This window comes from Mustela putorius, unplaced genomic scaffold (genome assembly GCF_011764305.1).
Source record: "Mustela putorius furo isolate JIRA1106 unplaced genomic scaffold, ASM1176430v1.1 tig00000854_pilon_pilon_pilon, whole genome shotgun sequence".
Classification (NCBI taxonomy): Eukaryota; Metazoa; Chordata; class Mammalia; order Carnivora; family Mustelidae; genus Mustela; species Mustela putorius.
Window position 1 is genome coordinate 7,099,322 of NW_025421496.1, and position 25,492 is coordinate 7,124,813.

General features: G+C 43.3%; 1 protein-coding gene and 1 non-coding gene across 10 annotated transcripts; both read left to right on the forward strand.

Annotated features, from left to right (window-relative positions):
- The first annotated feature begins 145 nt into the window (after positions 1-145).
- On the forward strand, positions 146-24,022 carry NMRK1 (nicotinamide riboside kinase 1). Of its 9 annotated transcripts, none has more exons than XM_013045691.2 (8): positions 148-385; positions 3,895-3,948; positions 8,713-8,803; positions 9,122-9,170; positions 14,873-15,020; positions 15,101-15,172; positions 15,788-15,894; positions 18,245-18,781. In XM_013045691.2, the coding sequence occupies exons 2-8, from the start codon at positions 3,920-3,922 to the stop codon at positions 18,346-18,348; spliced, it is 600 nt and encodes a 199-aa protein (XP_012901145.1). In that variant the 5' UTR covers positions 148-385; positions 3,895-3,919; the 3' UTR covers positions 18,349-18,781. The 9 variants fall into 9 exon arrangements, with proteins under 9 accessions (XP_004772183.1, XP_012901145.1, XP_004772180.1 ...); XM_004772123.3 differs by having other exon boundaries at positions 149-419; XM_013045690.2 differs by lacking the exon at positions 148-385 and adding an exon at positions 468-551.
- On the forward strand, positions 21,563-21,676 carry LOC123393447. Its single transcript, XR_006608228.1, has one exon. It is a non-coding gene; the product is annotated as a small nucleolar RNA SNORA12 (small nucleolar RNA).
- Positions 24,023-25,492: the final 1,470 nt, after the last annotated feature.

Genomic DNA, 25,492 nt, shown 5'->3' on the forward strand with positions numbered 1-25,492 from the left:
GCCCCGCCGCGCCGCCGCCCGAGCCGCCCGAGCGCGCGCCCCCGCGACGAGGAAGTGGCCGCCGTCTCGCCAAGCGCTAATTGGCTCTCGGGCGGGCAGCTTCGGCGCGGCGGGAGCGCGGGCGGCGCGCACGGCAGCGCGCGCGGCGGCGATGACGCCGGCGGAACCAGCCGGAGCCGAGAGAGGGCGCAGCAAGCTCACGCCGGGGCAGGCTGGGCCGCGCGCGCCCCCGACGAGAAAGGGCCAAGACCCTGCGGGGGCGCGCCCGTGGGGTCCCGGTCGCCGGAGTCCCGCCCCGCCCCGCCTCGCCCCGCCCCACCCGGGCGCTGGAACCCGCACCGCGTCCGGACCGCGTCCGGCCCGGGTCGGACGGATCCACCCCCAGGTTGGCGTCTTCTACCGGGGCCGCCTCTGACCCGGTAGGGGCGCGGAGTGGGGGGCCTGTGGGCCTCTAGGCTAGGACCTTCGGGGGTCGCGGCGGGTGGGCGAGAGGCGCAGGTTCGGCCCGCGCTTCTGCGGCTTTGCTGCGGCGGGTCGAACTGGCGCGCCCGGTGAGTACCTGCGCGACCCGGCCGCGCGGCGCCGCCTCGCCGAGGCCTGGAGGTGCTCGCGACGTGCGGCTGCGCTGGAGCCTGAACCGGGTTGCGTCTTGCAAGCCTTGGGGGGAACTCTTACCGCTCTGAGCGGGCTGATGGCAGGCCTGCCAGGTAGTGTGTGCGCTTTTAACCCCCGGTACCGATCCTGAAAAAGGGAGGCAACCTCCAAGACACGGTGCGGGTTGTGGAGAGAAGTCGCCAGGGTTCGGGGTCAGGTCTTGATCCCTGCGGGACGAGGCAGGCTTCTGCTCCACCAGTAGGAGGGTGCACCGAGTCCGACCGCCTGCCACCTGTTGACCGGACGGCCTGCCCGCTGAGGATGGCTTTACCATTTCAGAGGGTTGCAGAGCTATCAGAAGATTTTTGTGGCACGGGGAGTGATAAGAAATTGAAATTTCGGTGTCCATAAAGTTTTGCGAGAGCACGGCCGCGCTTATTTGCTTATGGCCGCTTTGCTCTTCCCAACACGCTGCCCTCGAAGCCTAAAACGTTGACTCAAACGAGGTCGGCCGACCCCAGACCCAGCAGATCGGTCCTCCAAGGGGAGGCGAGGGCCGGAGCGACCCAGAAACGCAGCGCGCCTTCGGTTCGAGATGGCTCGGTGTTCCAGACCCGTAGAATGTCCGAGGGAAGACAAAATGGAAAAACCTTGACGTGAGAGTCTACCTAAAATGAAGCCTGCAAGTTTTTGTTAGGGATCAGTGAGAGATAAAAGTGATTCCACGGGGAAGAGGCATGGGTTAAGGGATTCAGAAATTCTACCCGTGGGTGATTTCTGTTTACTGAAAGGGGGCAACGTTGAAACAATAGTAGGAAAAGACTTGCCTGGTGGGTGGAAGAACATAATCAAAATACCTGTTGAGTAAGGCAAGTGAGTGAGAAGTCCTGAAACACTTCACTGCTTTAAAAATACCAGGCTGCTCTGTGGAGTCAGGGACAAGCACAACAATTCCTTAGCAGGTTGTCATTCATTTGTGTTAGAGGGCTGCTGGCTTCCTTATCATCTGCTGACTTCCGCACATACCACCCCTGACCGTTTTAAAGTCCAAAACGTACCTTGTTTATTAGAGGAATCCGCATAATAAGAAACAAAGGACTGGACAACCTCTCTTACTTAGGGTTTAAAAAAGAAATTAAAATACTCCTTTTGGGGTTTGCCCCTGGCGATCTTCACTTGTCCTCCTGCCTCTATGCAAATAACTCTGCTGTGGAGGAAAACTTGGCACTTATGGGGAGGATAAGGTACATAAACATCCCATGAGATGGCGGGGAGTGGGGGGGGTCTATATTCCAAGTAATCAGATGCCCCAAGTTGATGAAACTGCAAAGTTCAGGTGGTTGTCTCTGGAGACACCCAGTGATTGAGTGTAGTTGATGAGCTTGTCTTTGCCTCATGGAGTCTGTTGCATGTATTTGGAACCTGACAGCTCCTGGTTGTAAGTTTTTCAGTAAGTGTGCTTTTGAAATAGTCCCCTGAGAGGGCAACAGAGGGTGTCATAGCACCAAGTAGTATGGAGGTAGAGGATTCCAGTCCCGAATTTGGAGTCCGCCTGGTGCTGCCCTGTGCATCCGGCAAGGTTTTTGAAATGAATGACTTTTGGGATTGCTAGGCCTGCTGTCACCCCAGCACCTGCCCTGCTTTGGCTTCTCCCAGTTCCCTACCCCTTCCCCCACAATTGTCACCCCTTTAGGGCTAATAGACTGTGCCCAGTATTTACCCAAACCCTGTCTTGGGTAATAGCTCTGTTAGCTAACTAATATAGGACCAAGGGTTCCTGTTTCGGTTAAAAACTTGCCTTTGATGGTAGGAATTCCCTCCTGAACCCAAACAATTTTATAAGTAGGTTCTTGACTCTCCTTAAGTCTTCATTTCAGAATTGCTAGCTTCCACCCAAATAACCCCCCTCAAGGATGTTTCCAGTGCCACAGCCACACTCGTTATTTGCATACTATGTAACTGATTCGGTCTCCTCCCATGTGTGCACAGATGTGGCACGAACCAGGGGGACCCTTAGTCCTTGCCATTCAGTGTGCTCAACCATTAATAATACATCAATAAAAATGGCATACATTATACATGAGAGCCTCACAATTAAGCCAGCCCATGTGCAGCATCCTTTCTTTGCTTTTGGCAATAAAGTGCTTTTTAACAGGCTGGAAAGAAGAAAGAAATTAACTCGCTAGGACACAGGTCAGGGATAGGAACTGGGAGGGCCGCTGGGGGTCTCCAGCCCAGGAGCCACTCACCTCACCCCGGAGGCCCAGCTTAGGTCCCTGATCACCCAACCGGAGCAGTCTGGAATAAAGAGCAGCCTTAGGTCAGGCAACCCTCAGGAACCTCTGATCTGAGGTTCCCTCCAGCTGAGCCCCACCTTTTCACAGAAAGAGGTGAAAATGGTTCATTAGAATATCCATAGGACGGCTTGACTGGACCTCAGGGGGCCCTGTATGAAACTGCCCTCAACCTCCCACCTCCCCAGAGCCAGGGGTCAACAAACAATGGCCTGTGTCTAAAATTTGGCCCTCAGCCTGAACATTTGCAGTCACGTGTCTGATTTGAGAACACTAACTCTGAAATCCGGTAAGAGAAATATTATCCCAGTAAGAAAGGAATTCCATTCTTCTCTTAAGTAGACGTGTATTATTACAACCACCAACAACAAAATTGTACTCAATGGTTACGTGTTGACTTTCGTCAAAAACATTGTGGAAATGTGTTTTCTCTCTCGTTACATAAGTACCTCCGTAGTAACTTTCAGTTTGCCTCTGGGCCCACGGAAACCTCAAATATTTTCCAACCTGGCCCTTTTTGGAAAGAGTTTCCCTGCACTGGCCCTGGACTTAGGTTTCTGAATGAGGAAATTGCACCGTTAAAGAGAATTAACTGACTTTTGGCTCCGGCCAGCAGTGATGTTTTCCCCATTTCAGAAGAGGAGAGGGGCAAGCTCTGTGGTGTTCCCTGGCATTGGGGAAATAAATGGGGTGTACCCAGGTGATTGAATCTTGAAACTCTTGAGTTTCAGAGTTCTGAGACACTGTGGTGTGGCCTACTGGGCACAGACCCTCTGTTGGATTTAGCTATGGTGTCTAGTGGGGAGAGCATCTAGCAGAGAGAAGCTGATACTTTGTAAAGCTCTTTTACGGACTGTGGCTAATCCAGGAGCAGGGGTTCCCCAGAGATCATGGTCAACTTTCTCCCTCAGCTGGCTCTCCTATTGTAGCTCTCTTTCTTTTTTTCTTTCGACATCTCACTGATAAGAATTCAATTTGTTTTCTTTTGTTTTGTCTTTAATTTTAGGAAGACGTGATTTTCAAAGCTAATTATGAAAACATTTGTCATTGGAATCAGTGGGTGAGTAATTCTGCTACAAACAGCTGGTGGAGATACTGCGGATGTCCCAGGGGTATTGTAGGGGATGGAGGGTCAGGATTCCTGAGTCCTCAGGAAGAGAGCAGGCCACTGGATATCAAACAGGGGGCCACCGGCTACAGAAATGGCAACAGGAGATGAGAGAGTCTCCCCTAAACAGAGACACAGGGTAAGTAAGTAAGCAAAATCTGCCTGCCTTACCATTTCTTTTCTGGGGTTGACACCAGACATGTTTTATCCTTATTATCCTGACATCCTGATTGCCCTGGCATAATTATTAGTTGTGTGCCCCTCCCTCTCAAAAGTGTCCTAAATTATAGGGTCACCCTCCCCGTGGTACCAGAGGTATGCATGCAAATAAGACACCAACAACAGCTCCAAAGGACTTTGTTTGTTTGGCTGCATTTTTGTGTACATCTTTCTTCTGAGTACCTTCATACTAGGTATGGTCCAATGAACAAAATACTTGAGACTGTTAAAATTAAACATTTGTGATTTGTTGTATTGTTGTATTATGTTACTATAGCAAGTAATCAGAGGTAAAAGGGAATGAATCCAGTGTCAGAATTCTACCTCGTTTTCTCCCATCTAACCAGAACCAGAGTTCTGTTTTTCTCTGCCTTGCTTTTCTTGGACAGGCTTTCCCCTCTGCGCTCACTGCCACCATTGTAAATCAAGCCTTTGTTCCCTAATTCCAGCCTCTCCCTCTTATCCTTTCCTAGGCACCTCTCCACCAGCTGAATCTTCTTGCAGAAATGTTTAAATATTCTCTCACCTAGTGAACAGTATACAGTGGTTACCAGTTATCTAGAACAAAATCTGAATATCCGGGTGTGTGAAGACCATCCATACATAGTAAAAGAAATGTATTAGCTTCGGTGGCATGGAGGCTGCAGGGAAGGTTTGATCCAGGAGCTCAGTGGTATCACCAAAGACTCCATGACTTTTCTTCTCTTCTTTGTGTCTTCCTAGAGTTGGCTGCACTTTTGGGGTACAGGGGGTTAGCAGAGGTTCTTGGCCCTGCTCTGGAGCCCAAACCAGACCTCAGAAACCAGGGTAGAATCTGGGGAGATTCCAGATTCTACCAGGTCAACTCTGGCATCCAAACCAACTTTCATTCTGCATGTGTAGGAGGAGCATTCCCTTCTCCTCCATGTTCCAGGTGTAGAAACCTGCCTTGTGCTTTTTTGCCCCATGCGTTAGGTGCTAACCACACTTCCCTAAGAAAGCCTCCCCTTCACTCTCTTTTCCTCAGCAAGGGCCAGGATTTCCTTTCAGGGCTTCACAGAAGCACCTGCCACACTCACCACAGTGACCTCTGCTCCTGCCATTACTCCTTTGTCCAGACTCTGTGGAGTCCAGACTCCTTGTGTACTTACCACTTGCTACGCTGCAAAGGGGTCATTCAGTTAAGACATCGGGGAACAACAGGGATTTCAAAGGATCCCAAGATCATTCAAGATCCTCCCGAAAATGGAATGCATGTGTGAAGATGTTCATTTTTCTGGGGAAGGGACATATAATCTTCATCAGAGGCTCACAGAATTCTGTGATGTTAGAATATAGAAGTTTCATAGGCTTTGGGGGGAAAAAAAAAAGATCCATGAGCTTTGGAGTTAGACTTTATATCTCATCCCCATTACTTGCTGTTGTTACCTTTGGCAAGTTTTATGAGTATATAGTCTTTCAGTCCATAGTTACCTCAGCTGTAAAATGGTAATATTAATACCAACCTGCTACAGAATGGATTTGTCTCTAAAGTACCTGCAGACAGCCTTTTTAACTTCCCCTGTCATGTTCCGAAAACACTCACCCTTCCTGTCTCTTGGCACATAAAAAAACAAATGGACAGGACTTGTGCATTTATGCTGTAAGGGAAGAGTTAGTTTTAAGGTGTCCCCTGACCAGAATTCCAAGTATAGATCATAAGCTTGAACTTGCGCCATTCTGACTTGTTAAATTCTCATTAAAGCCCTCTCCTCTCCCTGACCTGTACTACCTTCTGTCTGGTCTGTCTCCTCCAAGTCTGTGACACTGGAGTGCTTGCTTCTCATTGTCTCCAGCTAAGTCAGTGAGAAGGGATCTATGTACGGTTGGTTTGACTATATCATCTGAAAGAGATAAGTCTAGAAAATGACGCATTTTCTGGCCAGGTTGTTCAAAAAAGTTAGCCCTGTTTGCTCTCTTTTATTTTTTTTTTTTTAAGATTTTTAAAAATTATTTATTTATTTGACAAACAGAGATCACAAGTAGGCAGAGAGGCAGGCAGAAAGAGAAAGGAAAGTAGGCTCCCTGCTAACAGACGGCCCGATGCGGGGCTCGATCCCAGGACCCCGAGATCATGACCCTAGCCGAAGGCAGAGGCTTACCCCACTGAGCCACCCAGGCGCCCCATACTCTCCCTTTTAAACCAACGTTCAATATCTGAACTATGGAAGCGAAGTATGAATTACAGACATTTTTGTTAAAAGGGAGAAATTTTGTACCAATATTTTCTCAAGGCAAAGGGTAATACCCACCACTTCCTTGTCTTTTCTTTAAAAAAAAAAAAAATTGATTTATTTGTTTGAGGGGGCAGGGGAAGAGAGAGAGAGAGAGCTTGAGCAGGGGGAGGGGCAAAAGGAGAGGGAAAAGGAGGAAGCAGACTCCCCACTGCTGGATCCCAGGACGCTGAGATCAGGACTTGAGCCAAAATCAAGAGTCAGATGCTAAACTGACTGAGTCACGCAGGCACTTCTGTCTTTTCAAGGAGATGGACCGTATCCTACCCAATTGTGTATTCTTAGTTTAAGTGAAAAAACTTTGCAAGGCGCCTGGGTGGCTCAGTCAGTTAAGTGGCTACCTTCAGCTCGGGTCATGATCTCAGGGTCCTGGTATTGAAGGCTCTGCCCTCTCCCTCTGCCCTTCTGCCCCTTCCCCTTCTCCCCCACCTTGGGCTCACTCTCTCTCTCTCTCTCTCAAATAAATAAATAAAATATTTTTTTTAAAATTAATGAAAAAAGCTTTGAATCAAGTTCCTTGTACTTTTGTAAGTATGAGCTACTTAGGTAATAATTGAATTACAGCCAATACATAGTTTTGATGAATGAGTATTTGTTTCTTTTCTAGATTATGAATACATTGCAATCTGTCATCTGGGATTAAGCACAGGTTCCTGCATAAAAATGTGCAGTTAAGAGGGTTTTTTTTGTGCCGCCAACATTTGGTGGCATCATGAAATCTTGATTTAGAGTAATGGTTTTAAATGCACAAAATAAAATACAGAAATACAAAAGAAACCAGTTGTGTTGAAATACAGTTATAAAAATATTTTTTAAAAAAACAGGATGCCTGGGTGGCTCAGTGGGTTAAGCCGCTGCCTTCGGCTCAGGTCATGATCTCAGGGTCTTGGGATTGAGTCCCTCGTCGGGCTCTCTGCTCAGCAGGGAGCCTGCTTCCCTCTCTCTCTCTCTCTGCCTGCCTCTCTGCCTACTTGTGATCTCTCTCTGTCAGATAAATAAATAAAATCTTTAAAAAATATATATTTTTTTAAAATTGTTGCTTTGTGATATTTACATAGTTAGCTTATTAAATAACAGTGTCCAGGGGTGGCTCTAAAAACTGCCATCAGTTTGAAATAATAGTGAATATCAATCATGCTTCAAGATCTCTGCACCCCCTGCACCAGGATATGAAAATATCTATGATTTCTAGTGGTGATAGAGCCACAGGTACTGTTACCACTACTGATGTTTGTTACTTATAATTAAAGGGAAGGCTAAGATTCTGTTAGAATGTAATAATCATAAAGATGTAATTTCTTTCCCATTCAACTTCACAAAGTCCACAGATGGGGCCACAGACCGTTTGAGGCAGCAGCCCCGGGTTAAAAAAAAAAACACCTCTGACTGAGCGACTGACTGCAGAAGCCCCTCTCAGGTGCCATGTGTGGTTCTGGAAAACTAGATACACAGGGAAGTTAGCCAAGATCCCTGTTCTCCCCACTGTGACAGCCCAGCCAGGAGGGACAAGTAACTGACTCCATGAGGAGGGAGCCGCACAGCGGAGATGGGGAGACATGCTGTTTGGCTTGTCAGAAGCCCGTCCTCCATTTTGCTCCATGGCACACTGAAACAAAATCACAGTGACCACGAGCGGGTGGACAGACTCGCACTAAAACATGCTACTCGTATTCTCAGTGTTGCTCATGAGCCCTGGGAATGGCTCCGTATAGACGGAACATTCTTTTGCTTCCCACCCAGTAACTGTCATTTTAAGTCTTAGTATCACCCAGTCTACTTGCCCGGTGCTTAGTGACTTTTCTCCTCCATCTTTTCCAGTTTATTTGTCCTCATTTACCACAGTAGATCTACTCAGGCTTATGCTATTACCAACACATCTATGAAAGAAATAATTTCTTCTTAGGTATTACATATTGTTTTAAATACCCTTTTTTGGGATCACTTTAAAATGTTTTAGGGATGCCTGGGTGGATCAGTTGGTTAAGGGTCTGCCTTCAGCTCTGGTCCCGATCCCCGGGTCCTGGGATCTAGCCCCACATTAGGCTCCTTGCTCCATGGGGAGCCTGCTTCTCCGTCTGGCCTAGGGCTCCCCCTGCTTGTGCATGCATGTACATGTATGTGTGTGTGTGCTCTCTCTCTCTCGCTCTCTCTCTTTGACAAATAAATAAAAATCTTTTAAAAAAATAAAATAAACTTTTTATATTAAATGCATCAATTTTTTTTTTCTTTTCCTTTTTCTGTTCAGGGTAACAAATGGCGGGAAGACAACACTGGCTAAGAAGTTGCAGAAACACCTCCCAAACTGCAGTGTCATCTCTCAGGATGATTTCTTTAAGGTATCTATAAAAACTTCTTCGATAATTCACTTAATACAACAAAGTTCTAGTAGCAAAGTTAATGAAATTACATTGTTTAAAAAGGAAAAAAGAAATTACATCCAAAAAGCGTTTGCGGAGTAATAAGTTTTTGTAGCGAAGATCGGTTCCATGCAGTAACGTCCCTTATCCACTAGATGGCATTACTTATTGGCGTGGCTCTGATTTGGTCTCCTCCTTCTCCAGAGTATTTAGTAAAAGTTTCTTGCCCTCTTCATTCTGTAATTGTGTTATTTCTGCAGTGCACAGTTTTGATGGGTGCTTTGTTCTTTTTTCCAGCCACAGTCAGAGATAGAGACAGATACAAACGGATTTCTGCAGTATGACGGTAAGTAGATGAGTTTGTGACTCATTCGCCAATGTTCATTTTCTTTTCCAAACCTGAATACCTTTTCTGTCTATAAAGACCGTCTCAAAAATGTGCTTAAATATATTGCTGTACTTTACGCATACCTTTGTAAAGGTTTCTGATTTATATCCAGCTATTTAAATAGATGAAACCTTTTCCCCGGTTTTATGTGTAAGACTGAAAACATTGAAAAAATAGATTTTTCTTCTAAAGGTAGAGCAAGGTAAGTTTGCTGGTACTCCACTCATCCCTGCCTGGGGCACACAGAACTAAGGATACTTCCCTCACCCCGTCCCTGTAATCTCCCCTGAAGCAAACTCTAAGCACCTCCTCTGGGCTTCCCTTCCCAGTGACCCAGGGGCCCTGGACAGCTGGTTTCTTCTTTCCACTGCTCATAAAGGTTAGTGGATGTTTTTGAGATGGATTCACCTCTCTCCCTTGCCCAATCTAACACTGAAGCCAGAAGAGTATAAGGTCCATGAGAAGATATTTATTTTGCTACAGAGAATATCATGCTAATAAACTATATTTAATGGTCTTATCAACTTTTATGACGAACAAAATGATCACTGAGTACTTAAGCAAACTGGCAACAGAAACATCTCTCTTAAAAAGCCATAAACTACGTTATTTTTAACTTCGACGACCTTTAAGGAAAAATGTTGTGTAATCAGTTCTTACAGACACTTGATAGTTTTAGGAGAAGCAAAATCCTTGACTCACTGCCTGTTCTTGTGTCTTGAGATCCAGCCAGAATATGCTTTTCTTTTTGTCCCATGTCTAATGGCTAGTGAGGACAATTCTTAAACAGCGTTAAACAAGGAAAAACTGTTTTCAACAATTGACAAAGAATTATTCGTAGTTCAAATGAGTTCTTATAAGCTGATAAGAAAAATACTAATATTCCAATTGAAAAATGTCCAAGGATATAAATAAGCTATTCATAAAAGCGAAAGTTTATTTGATTAATAAATATTACAATAAAAAGTCAACCTCAGAAGTAGTCAAAGAGTTGTAAATTACTTCTTTTTCTCACTTACCTAATAAACAGATTTTTAAAGCAATGATTATCTAATGATGGCACAGCTGTCTAATTATCTAATGATGGCTCAGTAAAACAAAAACTCTCTTAGATGGAAATATTAATTGACATAACCCTTCTGGAAGGGAGATTGAGCATATATCCCAAAGATCTTAAAACACTCATGCCATGTGTCAAGTGTCCCACTTCCAGGAATCTATCCCAGGAAAAATCTGAAATTTTTAGGTAAGTGTACAAATTTAAAGTAAATCAAGGTAATGGTGAAACCTTACAATAACCACCATAAGAATAGTTTAAAGATGTATAGCTGACAAGTTTATAAAGAGATGGAATCATTAAAATGTAGTTGATAAAGACAAAGTCAGAAATAAAAAATAGAGAACTTAAAGAAGTCGAAAGATGATAGAAAAGTAGAAAATGAGATTTAAATGATAAATTTAAGCCAAACATATCAGTAGCTATATTAAGTTAAATGAACTAAAGTACTCCAAAGATTGTCAAATTTATTAAAAAAAAAAGAAGAAGAAGAAGAAGGAAAGAAAGAAAAGCCCAAGTATAAGTACCTTACACGAGATATATTTAAATATTAGGACAAAGAAAAGTAGACAAGGCTAGAAAAAGATCTGCCATATGAACACCTACTGAAAGAATCTGGTGTAACTACTGATATGAGACAAAGTAAACACAAAGAGTTTCACTAGAGATACTTTTATTAGAGATAAACAGATAAATGGGTTAATGCAGCAGGAAGATAAATGATCTAAAATTCGTGTGCACCTAATAACAACCTCACAATACATTAAGCAAAAACTGACAAAACTAAATGGGGAAATACACAAATCTTTAATTATTGTGGGAGATTTCTAGTACAAGTTCTTCAATAACTAATGGAAAAAGCAGACAAAAGTTGTAAGGGTATAGCAGATTTGAACAACACAATTAACAAAGTTAACGGAATTAACATATATAGAACATGTGCCCAGTTACAGCAGAATACACATTTTTGTTTTCTTTAAACAGGAACATTAATTAAAATGGCAGGCATACACAAGGGCATGGAGCAAGTCCTAGTACATTTCAGTAGATTGGAGTAAAATAGAGATATCCTCTAACTACAGAGAACTGAATTAGAAATCAGTAACAAAAGAGTAAGTAGAAAATTCCTGTTTGGAAATTAATCAGTACCCTTTTTTTTTTCTGGAAAAATTTAAACATACACAAAAGTAGGCAGAAAAGTATAATGAGCTCTCATGAATTTCTCATCCATCTTTTAAAATGATGCCCTCTTGACCTATATATATTTCATCTATGCCCTTACCCACTCTCTCCTTCTATATTTTTTGAAGTAAATTCCAGATGCCATCACGTTTCTTCTGAAGCAAAGCACTTCTGTACATCCTGTAGGTTAGGGAATGAGTCACGGTGAAAATTAGAAGATACTTTTAATTAAACAATAATGAAAATATATTAGAACTAATGATGTTTCTGGTTCCAGCTAAGACGGATTAGCCCCGTCCCTTACTCTTGCTCCCTCTTATAACTGAAAATCTTGGATGGAGCACAGCAACAAAGGGAGACTCAAAGAGGAAAAGAAAGCAGACTGGCTAGACCTTTGGGACTTGAGGAACGATGTAGCTGTGATGCTCTAGGTCATATATCCAGGAAGGGGTCCTGAAGGAACATGATGTCATCAATGTACAGACAAAAGAGTCCCCAAGAAGACTGTTCCCTGGAGTCAAAAGATCGGGAAGAGAGGGGCACGCCAAACAGAAAATCGTCTTGATGATCTCCCAGCTTACTGTAGCCAGACATAAAAAGGAAAACCATCTTCCTTTCATGGCGTCAACAGGGCCACGTGGCGAGCAAGAATTCTAGACCCACGTGGCACCAGCCAGGCAGGGAACCCCACAGTGACCCTATCAGTAGAGCCAGATGGCGAACTGAATTTCCACACCCAGCTAGCAGCAGCGACCGAATGAGGCAGTGTGAGGTGGTGCCCGTTGGCTCTCCACTCTCCTCACCCAAACAGCATCAGCCGCTGGCAGTCCCCACCAAGTGAAGCCACACCAGCATTCCACGTGTCTCTTCCTCCTCCCGTGGCAGCCTCCCCCTCCATGTTGGTGAGGCTCAGCAGGGGGGTGACCGTCCACGCCCTCGCGGACCTGCGTACTACAGCTAAGCTGGGTCACTGCCTATAAAAAAGAAGATTAAATGAGATCCAGAGCCTCACAACATGATACCTCAGCTATCTAGGACGAGACTGAAAGACACTTGTCATACCAAGAACCAGGCAACTCTCAACTTGAGTGAGGAAAGACAATCAACAGACACCAACTCCGTGACAACAGAGATATTGGAATTATCTGACAAGGATAATAAAAGCAGCATTCATAAAAAGGCTTCCGTGAGTGATGGTGAACCTTGTTGAATCTAGTAAAAAGTTAGAAAACCTCAGTAAAGAAATAGAAGATATAAAAAGAACCAAATAGAAATTTTTTTTTTAAAGATTTTATTTATTTATTTATTTGACAGAGAGAGATCACAAGTAGAGAGGCAGGCAGAGAGAAGGGGGAAGCAGGCTCCCTGCTGAGCAGAGAGAACCCGATGCGGGGCTCGATCCCAGGACCCTGAGACCATGACCTGAGCCGAAGGCAGAGGCTTTAACCCACTGATCCACCCAGGTGTCCCAAATAGAAATTTTTTAATTGACAACATACAGTTACCAAAATTTTAAAACTCACCAGAGGGACTTAACGGCAGGATAAATGTGATAGAGGGAAGAATCTGTGAAATTTGAGGACAGAACAATAGAAATTACTCTATCTGATCAACAGAGAGAGACTTAAAAAAAGTTAAGAGAAATATGGGACAATAACAAAAGCTGTTACATTTATATCATTGGACCCTCAGAAAGGAAATGGGGACATCTGGGTGGCTCAGTCCATTAAGCATCTGCCTTCAGCTTGGGTCATGGTCCCAGAGCTCAGGGATGGAGTCCCGCATCAGCCTCCTTGCTCAGTTGGAAGCCTGCTTCCCCTTCTACCTGCTGCTCCCCCTGCTTGTGCTCTCTCTATCTCTCTGTCTCTCTGACAAATAAAATCTTAAAAAATAAAAATAAAAATAAGTAAATGTGTGTAAAACATTGCAAATGTGGCATAAGACATAAACTTACAAATTCAAGAATCTGACTGATCCCCAAACAGATTAAACAAGACTGACCAAGAAAAAAAAAAGGGAAGGCACAAGTTGCAGATACCAAGAACAAAAAAGGTAATACCACTACGGATCCAACAGACATTGAAAGAGAACCAGAGAGCATAGACAAGAGGGGTAGAGGGGAAGGGAGAAAGAATCTGAAGCCAATGAACAATGAACAATCAGTGCAGCTAAATTGGAAAACTTTAATGAAATTGACAATTTCCTAGAAGAATGCAACTTACCAAAACTAACACCAGATCAAAGAGAAAATCCTAATAGTCCTATGTCTACTGAGTAAGTTAATCCATAATTTATAAACTTTCCACTAAAAAGACTCTTAAGTCCAGATGGCTCAATACAGTAGTTCTGGAGTAAGGCTTAGAAATTATAATTCTTTTTTTTTAAGATTCTATTTATTTATTTGACAGAGAATAGCAAGAATGGGAACACGAATGGGGACTGGGAGAGGGAGAAGCAGGCTTCCCACTGCGCAAGGAGCTCAATGTGGGGCTTGATTGCAGGACCCTGGGATCAGGCCCTGAGCCGAAGGGCAGACACTTAACGACTAAGCCATCCACGCACCCAGAAATTGTAATTCTGGTCAATTCCCAGGTGATAGTAACACTGCTGGTCTAGGTCCTACACTTTGAGAATTGGTATTTTGGAATAATTTTCTAGAACTATAATTGTAAGCTCAAAAAGTATGTACATTTTAGAGTTTAAAAAGGACATATTTGTGTCCTTTATAAAATTTTAATGATTTTTCTCTTATTTACTTGTAAGAGCCGTATATATATTAAAGATATTAGCTTTGGGGGTGCCTGAGTGGCTCAGTTGGTTAAGCGCCTGACTCTTGGTTTTGGCTCAGGTCACAATCTTGCAGTCTTGGGATGGAGCCCCACGTCGGGCTCCACGCTTAGTGCTTAGTTGGCTTCAGATTCTTTCTCCCTTCCCCTCTACCCCTCTTGTCTATGCTCTCTGGTTCTCTCTCTCAAATAAATAAATATTTTTTTAAGAGAAATTTTGTTTAGCTCTTTGTGAAATACATAGTGGATATTTTCCCCAGTGTGTCATTTATCTTTCTAACTAATTTATAGATACTTTGTCATCCAAAAATATTGAACTTTTGTATAGTCAGGAGGGAACAGACATCATAAGTAAAGTAATATTGGCCATGAGTTTATGATTGTCGAAACTGGTAGTATGGACATGGAAATTCATTGTACCCTGCTCTCTACTTTTATATATAGATTTGAAATGTTCCATATTAGAAATGTTGCAAACATACCAATTTGTCTAAAATATTTATTCCATATTTTGAAGGGTAAGTAAAATAGCATTATTCTATATATTTTTAGAGCCCTGGATATACTCATCATAGAAAGCCACATCATAAACATTTTGTTATATTGACTTCATATTCTTGTATGTTTGTTTGAAGTGCTTGAAGCGCTTAACATGGAAAAAATGATGTCCGCCATTTCCCGCTGGATGGAAAGCCCAAGACACTCTCCGGTATCAACAGACTCCGGTAGCACTGAAGAAATTCCCATATTAATCATTGAAGGCTTCCTTCTCTTTAACTATAAGTAAGCGTCCTCAACCTAATACTGACTCAGAATGAATGGGGGGGGGGAAACCTTGTGAACTAAAGATGCTGTGATTTTAGGCCCCTTGATGCTCTGTGGAACAGAAGCTACTTTCTGACAATTCCTTATGAAGAGTGTAAGAGGAGGAGGAGGTGAGTGTTGAAATCAGCTTTGTGGATCCTAATTCAAAAGACAGTTCACACAAGGGTGCAAATCACAGCATCGGGTGTCAGGTCAGTAGTATTTGTAACAACACAGTGGGTAGTGGCTACACTCACGGTGAGCATAGCCTAACGTACAGAGAAGTTGAATCTCTATGCTGTACAATCAAAACTAAAGCGACATTGTGTGTCAACCATACTTCAATTAACAATGAAAAATTTTTAAGTAAAAAAATATGTTGATTATGATTTTCCATTCATGAGCCGTAACTCTGCTACAGACACAAAGAACACCAATTAATTGAAAGCTTAACCCAACATAGCAAGTTCTCTGTCATTATTTACACTGACATTTGTCTCTTAATTCTCTACTGAAGACAGGAGAGATGATTATGAATGATAGCGAATTACAAAAGTAATTTGTTTGGATCAGAACTTTAAATCCATTTTGTTGTCTTTGTAACTAGTGTTGAATCTAAAATGTATACCCTTAATTCTGTTTAGAGTTAAGTCTCAGTGATTTTTCCCATTATTCTGACCATTATTATTTTACTTATATCAATTGTGCGTTTCTGTCCACATAAAGTTTCCTCTGTATTTTGATAGTACAAGGGTCTACGAGCCCCCAGACGTCCCAGGGTACTTTGATGGCCACGTGTGGCCCATGTATCTGAAGCACAGACAAGAAATAGAGAACATCACGTGGGAGATTAGTAAGTACCTTTTCTTCCTCCGCAGAAGGCCTTCGCTTGTCGTTGCTCAAAGTCCGCAGGAGAAAGGATTTTTAGGAGGCATTTTTCTCATGGATTACATTATAAAGGAACACTTTAAACCAGACAGAATACTCCAGGCCCTTCCACAATGGACTGTCCTGGTTTCTGTTTCTCTCTCTAAGGCTCTTGTCAAAGCCTGTCAGCTTCTAGAGGGTCCTTCGTGAAACAGATATTAACTGAATGCCTTCTGTGTACAAGGCACTGCCCTGGTGATATTGAGGAAAATAAGACAAACCCAGCCACTACTCTTATGAGCCAACACTCTCTCAGGGAAACAGGCATTGGGGACACTAGCTGCACGAGCATGCCCTTTCTAGCTATGCTAAGTGCTGTGACACCAAGTTCCAGGGGGATTATGTGAGTCCCAGCCACCAGGGAAGGCTTCCTTGAGGAAGTCACTTAAACCACTGGACAAAGGGAGGTAGGTTGGGTGGACAGCAAATCACCCCAAACAGTGCACAAAAAGGCCAGGATAGGAAAGGAATGAATAGCATCTGAAAGAAGGTTGGTGTATTTTTGGTAGAGAACCAAGAGGAAGGAGTGATGCCGGAGACATAAGGAAGATCTAAACTCTGCAAGGCCATAAGCCAGTTAAGGACTTCGGTCCTTATCGTAGGAGAAATGGGAAGCCCTCCACAGAGAGATTTTAAACAAGGACATGGTAAATAACAAATTATTGTGTTAGTGAGATTCCCCTAGCTATGTGAGCGTAGATGCAGGTGCTCAATAGAACAGAATGAGAGAAGAGATTTGGAGGGTGCCTCTCGCTCCTTCTCCATCTAAGTTACCGATCTGGGGTTGCCAGGCTGGCTCAGTCAGTGCAGCATGCAAGTCTTGATCTCAGGGTTATGAGTTCAAGACTCATGTTTGGTGGGGAGATTGCTTAAAATGAAACCTTAAAAAAGAAAAAAAAAATGCTGGGCGCCTGGGTGGCTCAGTGGATTAAAGCCTCTGCCTTCAGCTCAGGTCATAGTCTCAGGGTCCTGGGATCGAGCCCTGCACCAGACTCTCTGCTCAGCGGGGAGCTTACTTCCCCTTCTCTCTCTGCCTGCCTCTCTGCTTACTTGTGATCTCTCTATCTGTCAAATAAATAAATAAAATCTTTTAAAAAAAAAATGCAGATCTAACCACACACCCACTTTGCTTAAATACCTACAAAGAGTCTTCAACTTTTTGGGATAAAATCCAAACAGTCAGGCTTCAAGGCCCCTAAAGACTAAGGCCTAGACAGCCTTGCTCTAAAATCTCATCTCTCTAGTGTCCCTGGTTCCCACATTCTAGCCCCTCCAAACTGTGCATCCCTTGCTGAACAAGCAAACTGATCTCTTACCACCAGTTTTCTGATTAAAGTGTTCTTTTCAGGGCGCCTGGGTGGCTCAGTGGGTAAAAGCCTCCGCCTTCGGCTCAGGTCATAAGCCCAGGGTCCTGGGATCGAGCCCCGCATCAGGCTCTCTGCTCAGCAGGGAGCCTGCTTCCTCCTCTCCCTCTGCCTGCCTCTCTGCCTGTTTGTGATCTCTGTGTGTCATAAATAAATTTTTTTTTTAAAGTGTTCTTTTCTTCCTTTAACCTATATAACTTCTACTTTTTCTCCAAAATTACCTGTGCCAGTTTGGGTAAAAATGCATATCTCCTGGACCTGGAGAACATGGCAGAGCCCAGACCCCTGCATGGTTCTTTCTGCCCACAGGTCCTATCCCTGTGCTTTAAGAAAATCACCTTTTGCACACACACCCCAAAAAAGCTTCACAGGGATCCTGATATATAAGACAGTTGGAGAACAAGCCCCTGGAATGATTCCTCAGGGCTGCTAAAGGACCACATACCCAATGCCATTTAACTCTTTCTTTTTCAAAAAATAATTTCCATACCTGTTAATATGGATTTCCCCCTATTAAACCAATTTTTCTTTACCTATTATTCCTGACTCTAATCTATTTCTGTCTTTAATGGCTATTAATTTCTTTTTAAGTGTCTAAGGTCCTGTGTTCTTTATTTAAACCTGTTAATATTCTCTTTTTTTGAGGGGGTAGTGGCAGAGCAAGAGGGAGAGAGAGAATCTGAAGCAGGCTGCATGCCCAGCACAGAACCGGACAAGGGGCTCCGTCTCAGTACCTTGCAGTCATGACCTCAGCTGAATGAAATCTAGAGTCAGCCAGTTAACCAACTGAACCACCCAGGCGCCCCTGAACCTGAACCTGGTAGTATTCTTAAGGGATGGCAGATGGCAGAGTAAGAATCCACGGCTAAGAGGCCCCCTGGCATTTGAACCACTCTCCTTTCTCCTTCTCAGTTTACCTAGATGGAACCAAATCAGAAGAGGACCTCTTTTCACAAGTGTATGAAGAGCTAAAACAAGAACTAGCAAAGCATAAGTGTAAGTGTCGTGGACGGTGAAGGAACAGCCAGGAAGAAGCGTTCATTGCACACCCAAGAGCGGCTTCCCAGAATGCTCCTGTAGGAGCGGTTGTCTCCTTTCCCTCGTTGCTTTGAAGACAATTTCAAATCAGAGACTCCGAATGGGTTTGAGGCCTTGATTATTTTGTTTATGAGGCTTTGTTTTTTGTTGTTGCTGTTTTTTTAAGGGTGAAAATGCCCACCCAACGTTACAGCCCTTAACGATGCTTATGTTACATAGTTTAAATTTTCTAGTAGATGGCTGTCATTTCAGTGGGACTGACATTATCCTTTGGGCAGAGTGAAGTTAAAAGGCTAATGATCCCCTTTTAATATGTCTAGAGCTCCCCTTCTGCTTCAGTTCTCTTGAAGATTTCCCATGAACTTATTTTTCCCAGATACCTCAAAAATAAACACAGGATGTTAAAATATATATATTTATGGAGTGTTTCTTTAAGGTTTTCATCTTAGATGACCCATTTTTCAAGTACCGGAACCCCTCCTCTGTCTGGCTTGAGTGGGAAGAAAGTACAGGGTAGCTGCGGATTCGGGCTCAGCCTCACTGAGCAGCTCAATGTAGCCTTCAAGGCTCTGCCACAATTCCACGCTGCTCTTGGGGTTTCTTCTGGAGGCAGACTCTCTCCACCGACAGATACGTTGGCTGTTGGCAGCACCAGGCTCCCAGATGCAGCGTGCCCAGTAGAGAAAGACAGTTCATCCTTTCTCTAGCTTTCCCAGGAATTGATGGATGTCAGCGCTGAGTGTTGGGCTCCAAGGAGCTTGTTTATAATTTTCACTACTTTAGCATTTGTTTAAGATTTTTTATTTTAAACACTTTTGTAAAAAGCCATTTTGCATTTTAACCCAACGGGAGATTTTGATTGGTCCTGCTTGGGTCGCAGGGCTTGTGCTAACCTAATCACTTCAACCAGGGAGATGGGATACTCTGATTGGCTAGGACTGGATCGCGGACTCATGGACTCATCTTGTCCTTGAACGCCTCTCCTAAGGCCTTCTGTTTAGCAGAAGAAATTCCCCAGAAGGAAAACAGCAGGAGGTAGAAACCAGAAGGAGGTTGGAAAAGCATGCTGGGAGAGCAAAACTATAGACCCAGCTGCTGTTTTGTTGTGTTGTGTTTTGTTTTGTTTTGTTTTAAGAGTTTATTTATTTATTTGACAGTGAAAGAGGGAATACAAGCAGGGGGAGTGATGGGGTAGGGGGAAGCAGGCTTATTAGCAAGCAGGGAGCCCAAGATGAGGCTCAATCCCACGCTCCTGGGACCATGACCTGAGCCAAAGGCAGACAGACACTTTAAGGACTGAGCCACCAGATGCCCACCCCGCCCCCCAGCTGCTGTTGTATTTGAACTATTGCAACTAAAAGGGTTTTCACAGTTGACATGTGCAAAATGTAGTCATTCGCTCATTGAAGAGGACAGTGTGAGTCCTGAGAACTCCCCTAGGCCAGATGTAATTATCTCTTAATAAGAATTAGATTTCCTAAAAAAAAAAAAAAAGAATTAGATTTCCTGGGGCACCTGGGTGGCTCAGTGGGTTAAAGCCTGTGCCTTCGGCTCGGGTCATGATCCCAGGGTCCTGGGATCCAGCCCCGCATTGGGCTCTCAGCTCAGCAGGGAGCCTGCTTCCTCCTCTCTCTCTCTGCCTGCCTCTCTGCCTACTTGTAATCTCTATCAAATAAATTAAAAAAAAAAAAGTATTAGATTTTGTGGCGCACCTAGGTGGCTCAGTGGGTTAAGCCTTTGCCTTCGGCTCAGGTCGTGATCTCGGACCTGGGTGATCGATCCTGCACAGGGCTCTCTGCTCAGCAGGGAGCCTGCTTCCCCCTCTCTCTCTGCCTGCTTCTCTGCCTACTTGTGATCTCTCTCTGTGTCAAATAAAAAAATAAAATCTAAGAAAAAAGAAAGAATTAGATTTCCCTTGTTCTCAGTAAATTCCTATGTTACAAGGGGACGGAGCCCAGCCCATGCACTGACCCTACACACTCCTATTCCAGCATCAGCCCTTCATGTAGCCATTCCCATTTGGAGAAATTTCAGGACCATTTGAAAGCTTCTTATAAGTGGAGCTTAGAGTCCTTGGCTGATATGCCTGTCCCCCAACCCCACCCCTGTCGTCTGTGTCTTTGGTGAAACCCGGGGAAGCCCAGGGCGCCGACGTGAAGAGCTATAGAGTATAGAGTGAAGCGAGGAGTCCAGCTCTGAGGCAGAGCCACTTTGCTGAGAGTGGCTGTCCCCTTTTCTGACCCTAATGAGATACTTCAGGGTGTTTTAGCTGCTGGACACCCATGCCTTTCCATCCCTTGATAATGGCCAGCGCTGAAGTCCATTTTTAAGTGGCTAAGTCATACTCTGGAGTTTGGCCTTGTGGCCCATCTACTGATAAAGATGAAGGGAACCCTTGCCAGGTGGCTCAGACCGCAGCTTGTTGCAGATCGAACGCCGGTCTTTCCCGTCTGTTCTGAGACCCGAGAACAGCAGGTCTGTTTTGACAGACACCGAAACCCCACGAGGGAGTACACGTCCGTGTGCGGGCAGCAGCCCTCTCTCCTTGCTCACGTCCTAGAGGCCGCTGAGAAGTGTTCACCTGAGCCTTTCCAGGCTCTCTTGCTTGGGTTCTAGATATCAGATAAAGTTAAGTAGGAAAAAAAAAATCATAACAAATATTAGAAGAGACATAAAATCCAAAGCAGATCTGCTTTTCTTACCTCTTAAGATCTATATCAGCGTTTTTTTTTTCCAGTTGCATAAATAAGTCACAGTGTTATTTATAGTAACCCACCACCTTTCCCAGTTCTCACAACCGTGGTGCCTTGGCAGAGCTGCCTGGAGGGTTAAACCATGGCCTGGTTAAACCCACACTCAGGGACTGAGCGAGCAGGGAGGCCTTTCCTAGGTTTCCACAGACCACTCTGTAGGCTCCTCAGAACCTCTCCGAAACCTGCTGCACCAACTTCCCATTCTAAGCCCATAAAATCGTAACTGTGATCAAGTCACAATAATGGGAGGAAAACAGAGATCGAATGTAATGATTAATGAAACAAATGACCCAAGAGAGTAAGAACATAAAGTCATATGTTAATTTAATCCTTACTTACGTTCAGTGTTTGGGGCAAGATTTAATCATTGCCTCTCCTCACAAGGACAAGGCTGTCTAGCTACCAGAAATTTCAGATCCCTTTGGAGAATGTTTATTTTCATGGTGATGGCTTGCTTTCTGGCACGCTTGGTTGCGTTTTCAAGGGAGCCTGACTCTACCACATAAGCGAGATAGAAGCTGGCAAGTCTTGATGGGAGATTGGCTCCACATGTAGAGAGGAAAAGGCGGGGGTTGGGGAGGGAGTGTCTATTACCATCTCATTATAAAAGCATATTCATTATGAAAAACTTTTAATATTAAAAAGAAAATAATCACTTGAATTCCCCCCAATCAGCAAAGTTAACATCTTAGTGAGTACACAATCAGCATTTTTGTTCACATCAGCCTCTTACGTGATTACATGGTTAATCGCCATACGCATTTCTTTTTTGCAATGTTTTTACACTAGTATTTAATACTTAAAGGAGCTTTATAGAGCTTATTATATAATGAAACTGAGTAAAACTAAACAGCTCTTCCAATTAAAGGAGTGAAGGCCCAGTTCTGCTTTCCTCATTAAGAATGAGTTAAAAGACTTGGCATTAACATCTCAGTGCAAAAGAAAGAGATCACATGTCTCGTTTCAAATCAAAGGAATAAGAAATTGCAAAATAAAAATTTAGTAAAAGGTGTTTATTTTTCTTTCAGCATTTTTCTACCTTGTATTTAAAATATAATGTCCAATTAAAAGTAATACTATAATTATCTGATATAATAGCCAGAATTATCATAGGATTAATGACCCATTTCACAGCTGCTGAGTGTTTAGTACCTTTACAAGTTTTTCACATTGGCAAGTAACATGCTATAAAAATATTTACACATATCACTTATTTTCTTCTCCTGAAATTTTATTAAAAATTTTCAGAAGTGGGGCGCCTGGGTGGCTCAGTGGGTTAAAGCCTCTGCCTTCGGCTCAGGTCATGATCTCGGTCTTGAGATCGAGCCCCTGCATCGGGCTCTCTGCTCAGCAGGGAGCCTGCTTCCTCCTCTCTCTCTGCTTGCCTCTCTGCCTGCTTGTGATCTCTGTCAAATAAATAAATAAAAATCTTTAAAAAAAATTTTCAGAAGTAACGATCAAAGAGTATAATCATACCTATATGTATATACTTCAGAAATTAATACTACACTAAAAAACTTTGTTTCTCCAACACTAACTCTATGATACGAATTCAATAGGTTTATCGTTGAGTTTCAAACCAAAGTCACCAAATGTTCAACTCGGCTTCCTTGGTTTAAGCAAAAAAAAAAAGTAAATGTACCCATGCTCTTTCCCCAGATCAAGGAAAATGCTCTAAAACAATAATTCTACTACAACCAGCCACCCTTTGTGATATTCTTCTATTTCATTCCTTGAAGCCAGCAATTATTACACCAATTGCAAATGATGTTAGATATCTGATACCTTAAGATAGGCTTAAATTTAGTCTAAGGATTCAAAGAATGAGTTCTTTTAGACTTTATTTAGTTCTTGATGGAAAAGCAGCATTTCTGGCTCCAGAATCCCTGTCATCTTAATAGTAGATTAAGATTCACTGTTGATAAGGTCAAGATTTAATACAATGAAAATTGGAATTCTCTATTAATTTCTTTCTACTTGTGTTTGTTTCCAAGGCTTGCAAGTAACAACATAAAGTCGGAGTGCGTGGAATCCTTCCTGGGATGAATTAGGAAACTCAAAGGAGTGTATCTGAGAACCTTAACCAAGATTCAACAAGTGCTTTGGTCTGATAACAGCTGCTGGTTCGTTTGTTTGTGTTATCACACGTGGTTTCTCTGACATGTGGAACAGTAAATGGTTATCCACACACCACCAGACAGGGATTTACCTTCATGAGTTGTTCTTCCTCTAAGATGTACGGAGAGATAGCATAGCTCACAATGAGTCAGTTCGTCCGGACCAATGATTGTCAAACTTTTCTGAATGGGACCCAGAGTACAAAATAAGATTCATCACGATCCAGTATTTATGTAACCTCTTGTGCTTGAATGTGGCTGTGTGTGTGGGTGTGTGTGTGTGTGTATACACACCTATCAAGTATCACAAAGCATTTACCTTAGATTCAATGCACACCGATATTTTTCTATTTTTAAATTCATTTTAAATATTCTTTACCATCTAATATCAATGCCTATTTCCTACAAATAAAGGCTTTAGTGAGAGTAGCAGTCACATTGAATAGATCAACAATTTACCTAGAGTGTCCTTCTTGTGCGTGTTTTGTTACTGTTTCTTACATGTGTGTAAAACCACTGGATCATTGTGTCACTTGTTTTGATACTTTGTTATAATAGGGAGTATTTTTGTTGTTGATGTTTTATTTTATTTCTGTCAAACCAATGGTCTAAAGTCACAGAAACCACTTATGGTTACTCAGAAGATCTGAATTGTATAATTTTGGGGGGCCTTCTTCAACGCTGGAATTTAAATATCTACTGTATTGATCGACCTCTTATTTTTTAAGAGATTGCTCCCAATCCTCCCAATCTTTACAAATAGAAATATATTGTTACATTAACGTTAATTGATCTTTACAGATTCACTTGATCAGCTCTCGTTATTTCTGTATTTCTAACTAGCTTGCACTCAGTGGCAATTAAGGAGGGTGTTTTGGTCATACACACTAAACAAGCAAACAACAACAACAACAAAAACAAACCCTGAACCCAAGTGGCACTTCTTTCCCCAACAGCTGTGTGACTCTGATCAAATTATGGAAAGTCTTTACTGCAAACAATTCAAAGTCTCTATTTCCTCTTGGTAAGATGGGGGTATCAACAGTACTTAGTATGGGTGTAGTATTGAGTGAGGATCAAGTTCAAAATCCTTAATATGGCCTCCAAGTCACTGCCTGAACTAGCTTCTCTGTGCCTCTCTATTCTCGTTGCCCATCCCTCAACCCATTGCTGTTCAGTACTGTGACCTCCTCTCCTCAAACTTTCCAGAACACTTCCTGCCTTGTAGTGGGCACACATGCTGTTCCTGGGGCTCAGAGCAAACTTCCACAACCCTTCCCTCCAATCAGCCTGCCCCCCTCCACCCCTCCTTCAGAGTGCCCTGATGTCCTGCTTCAAGGAGAACTTCCCTCTGTAGATGCTGGCAAAGCCTCCCTACTCGTCCTTCAGAGCACTCATCACACCTGGAATCACACTACCACTTCCAGAATCGCTCATTTAGCAACAGTCTTTCCAGCTACACAGAAGCTCCATAAAGGCAGGTCTTGCCTCTGTGACTGAGTCACACACACATCCCTGCGAGCCAGCACAGTGTCTAGTACATGAGAAGCACCCAAAGAAGTATTGGGTACAAAAGTAAATTCCTATTACACCAAGAATGAATCCACAGGCAACCAATATGTTATTTGAGTAGTAGTAGCTTAAACTCATCGGGATTTATTTATTTTTTTTACATAAGAAGAAAGTTCAAGGCAGGCAGTCCAACATAGAGTTGTCAGGTTTAGGGGGGGAATCCCCAAAAACACAAGTAGAGGACACACAGTTAAATTTGAATTTCAGATAAACTAGAGTTATTTATAAACAACTGCAGTATAAGTAAGTCCCAAATACTACATATGTAAGACTGTTGTTTCTCTGAAACTCAAATTTAATTGGGTGTCTGTGTTTTATCCGGCACCTCTGCTTTTGCAGCAACTCGAAAATTCAGAGAAAAGGCAAGATTTTCCATCCTTAGCTTGTGGACCTATCACTAGGAGGTCACAGGAAGGCATTGAAAGTTTCCAACATATTGTCAGCTATCAAAGCAGAAAGATGGTGTGGGGGTATGGGGGTACAGATAGCCCCACGTCTTCCAACATCCCCCAACAGTGTCCCCAGCAGACTACTTCAGATGTCTCTGGAGCCAGGATTGGCTCACATGGCCACTTCTCACTGCAAGGGAGGCGAGACGGAGGCTGTCATGACAGATTTGAACTGATTATGATTCATTGTCTGGGGATGTTGCCACGGGAACAAAATCAAGCCTCTTTTAG

Bases quoted from the DNA above. Each gene is read 5' to 3' on its own strand.
- NMRK1 (XM_004772122.2), top strand. From the start codon at position 3,990: ATGTCCCAGGGGTATTGTAGGGGATGGAGGGTCAGGATTCCTGAGTCC. The intron at 8,804-9,121 runs GTATCTATAAAA...TCTTTTTTCCAG, and splicing joins CTCAGGATGATTTCTTTAAG to CCACAGTCAGAGATAGAGAC. The intron at 9,171-14,872 runs GTAAGTAGATGA...GTTTGTTTGAAG, and splicing joins CGGATTTCTGCAGTATGACG to TGCTTGAAGCGCTTAACATG.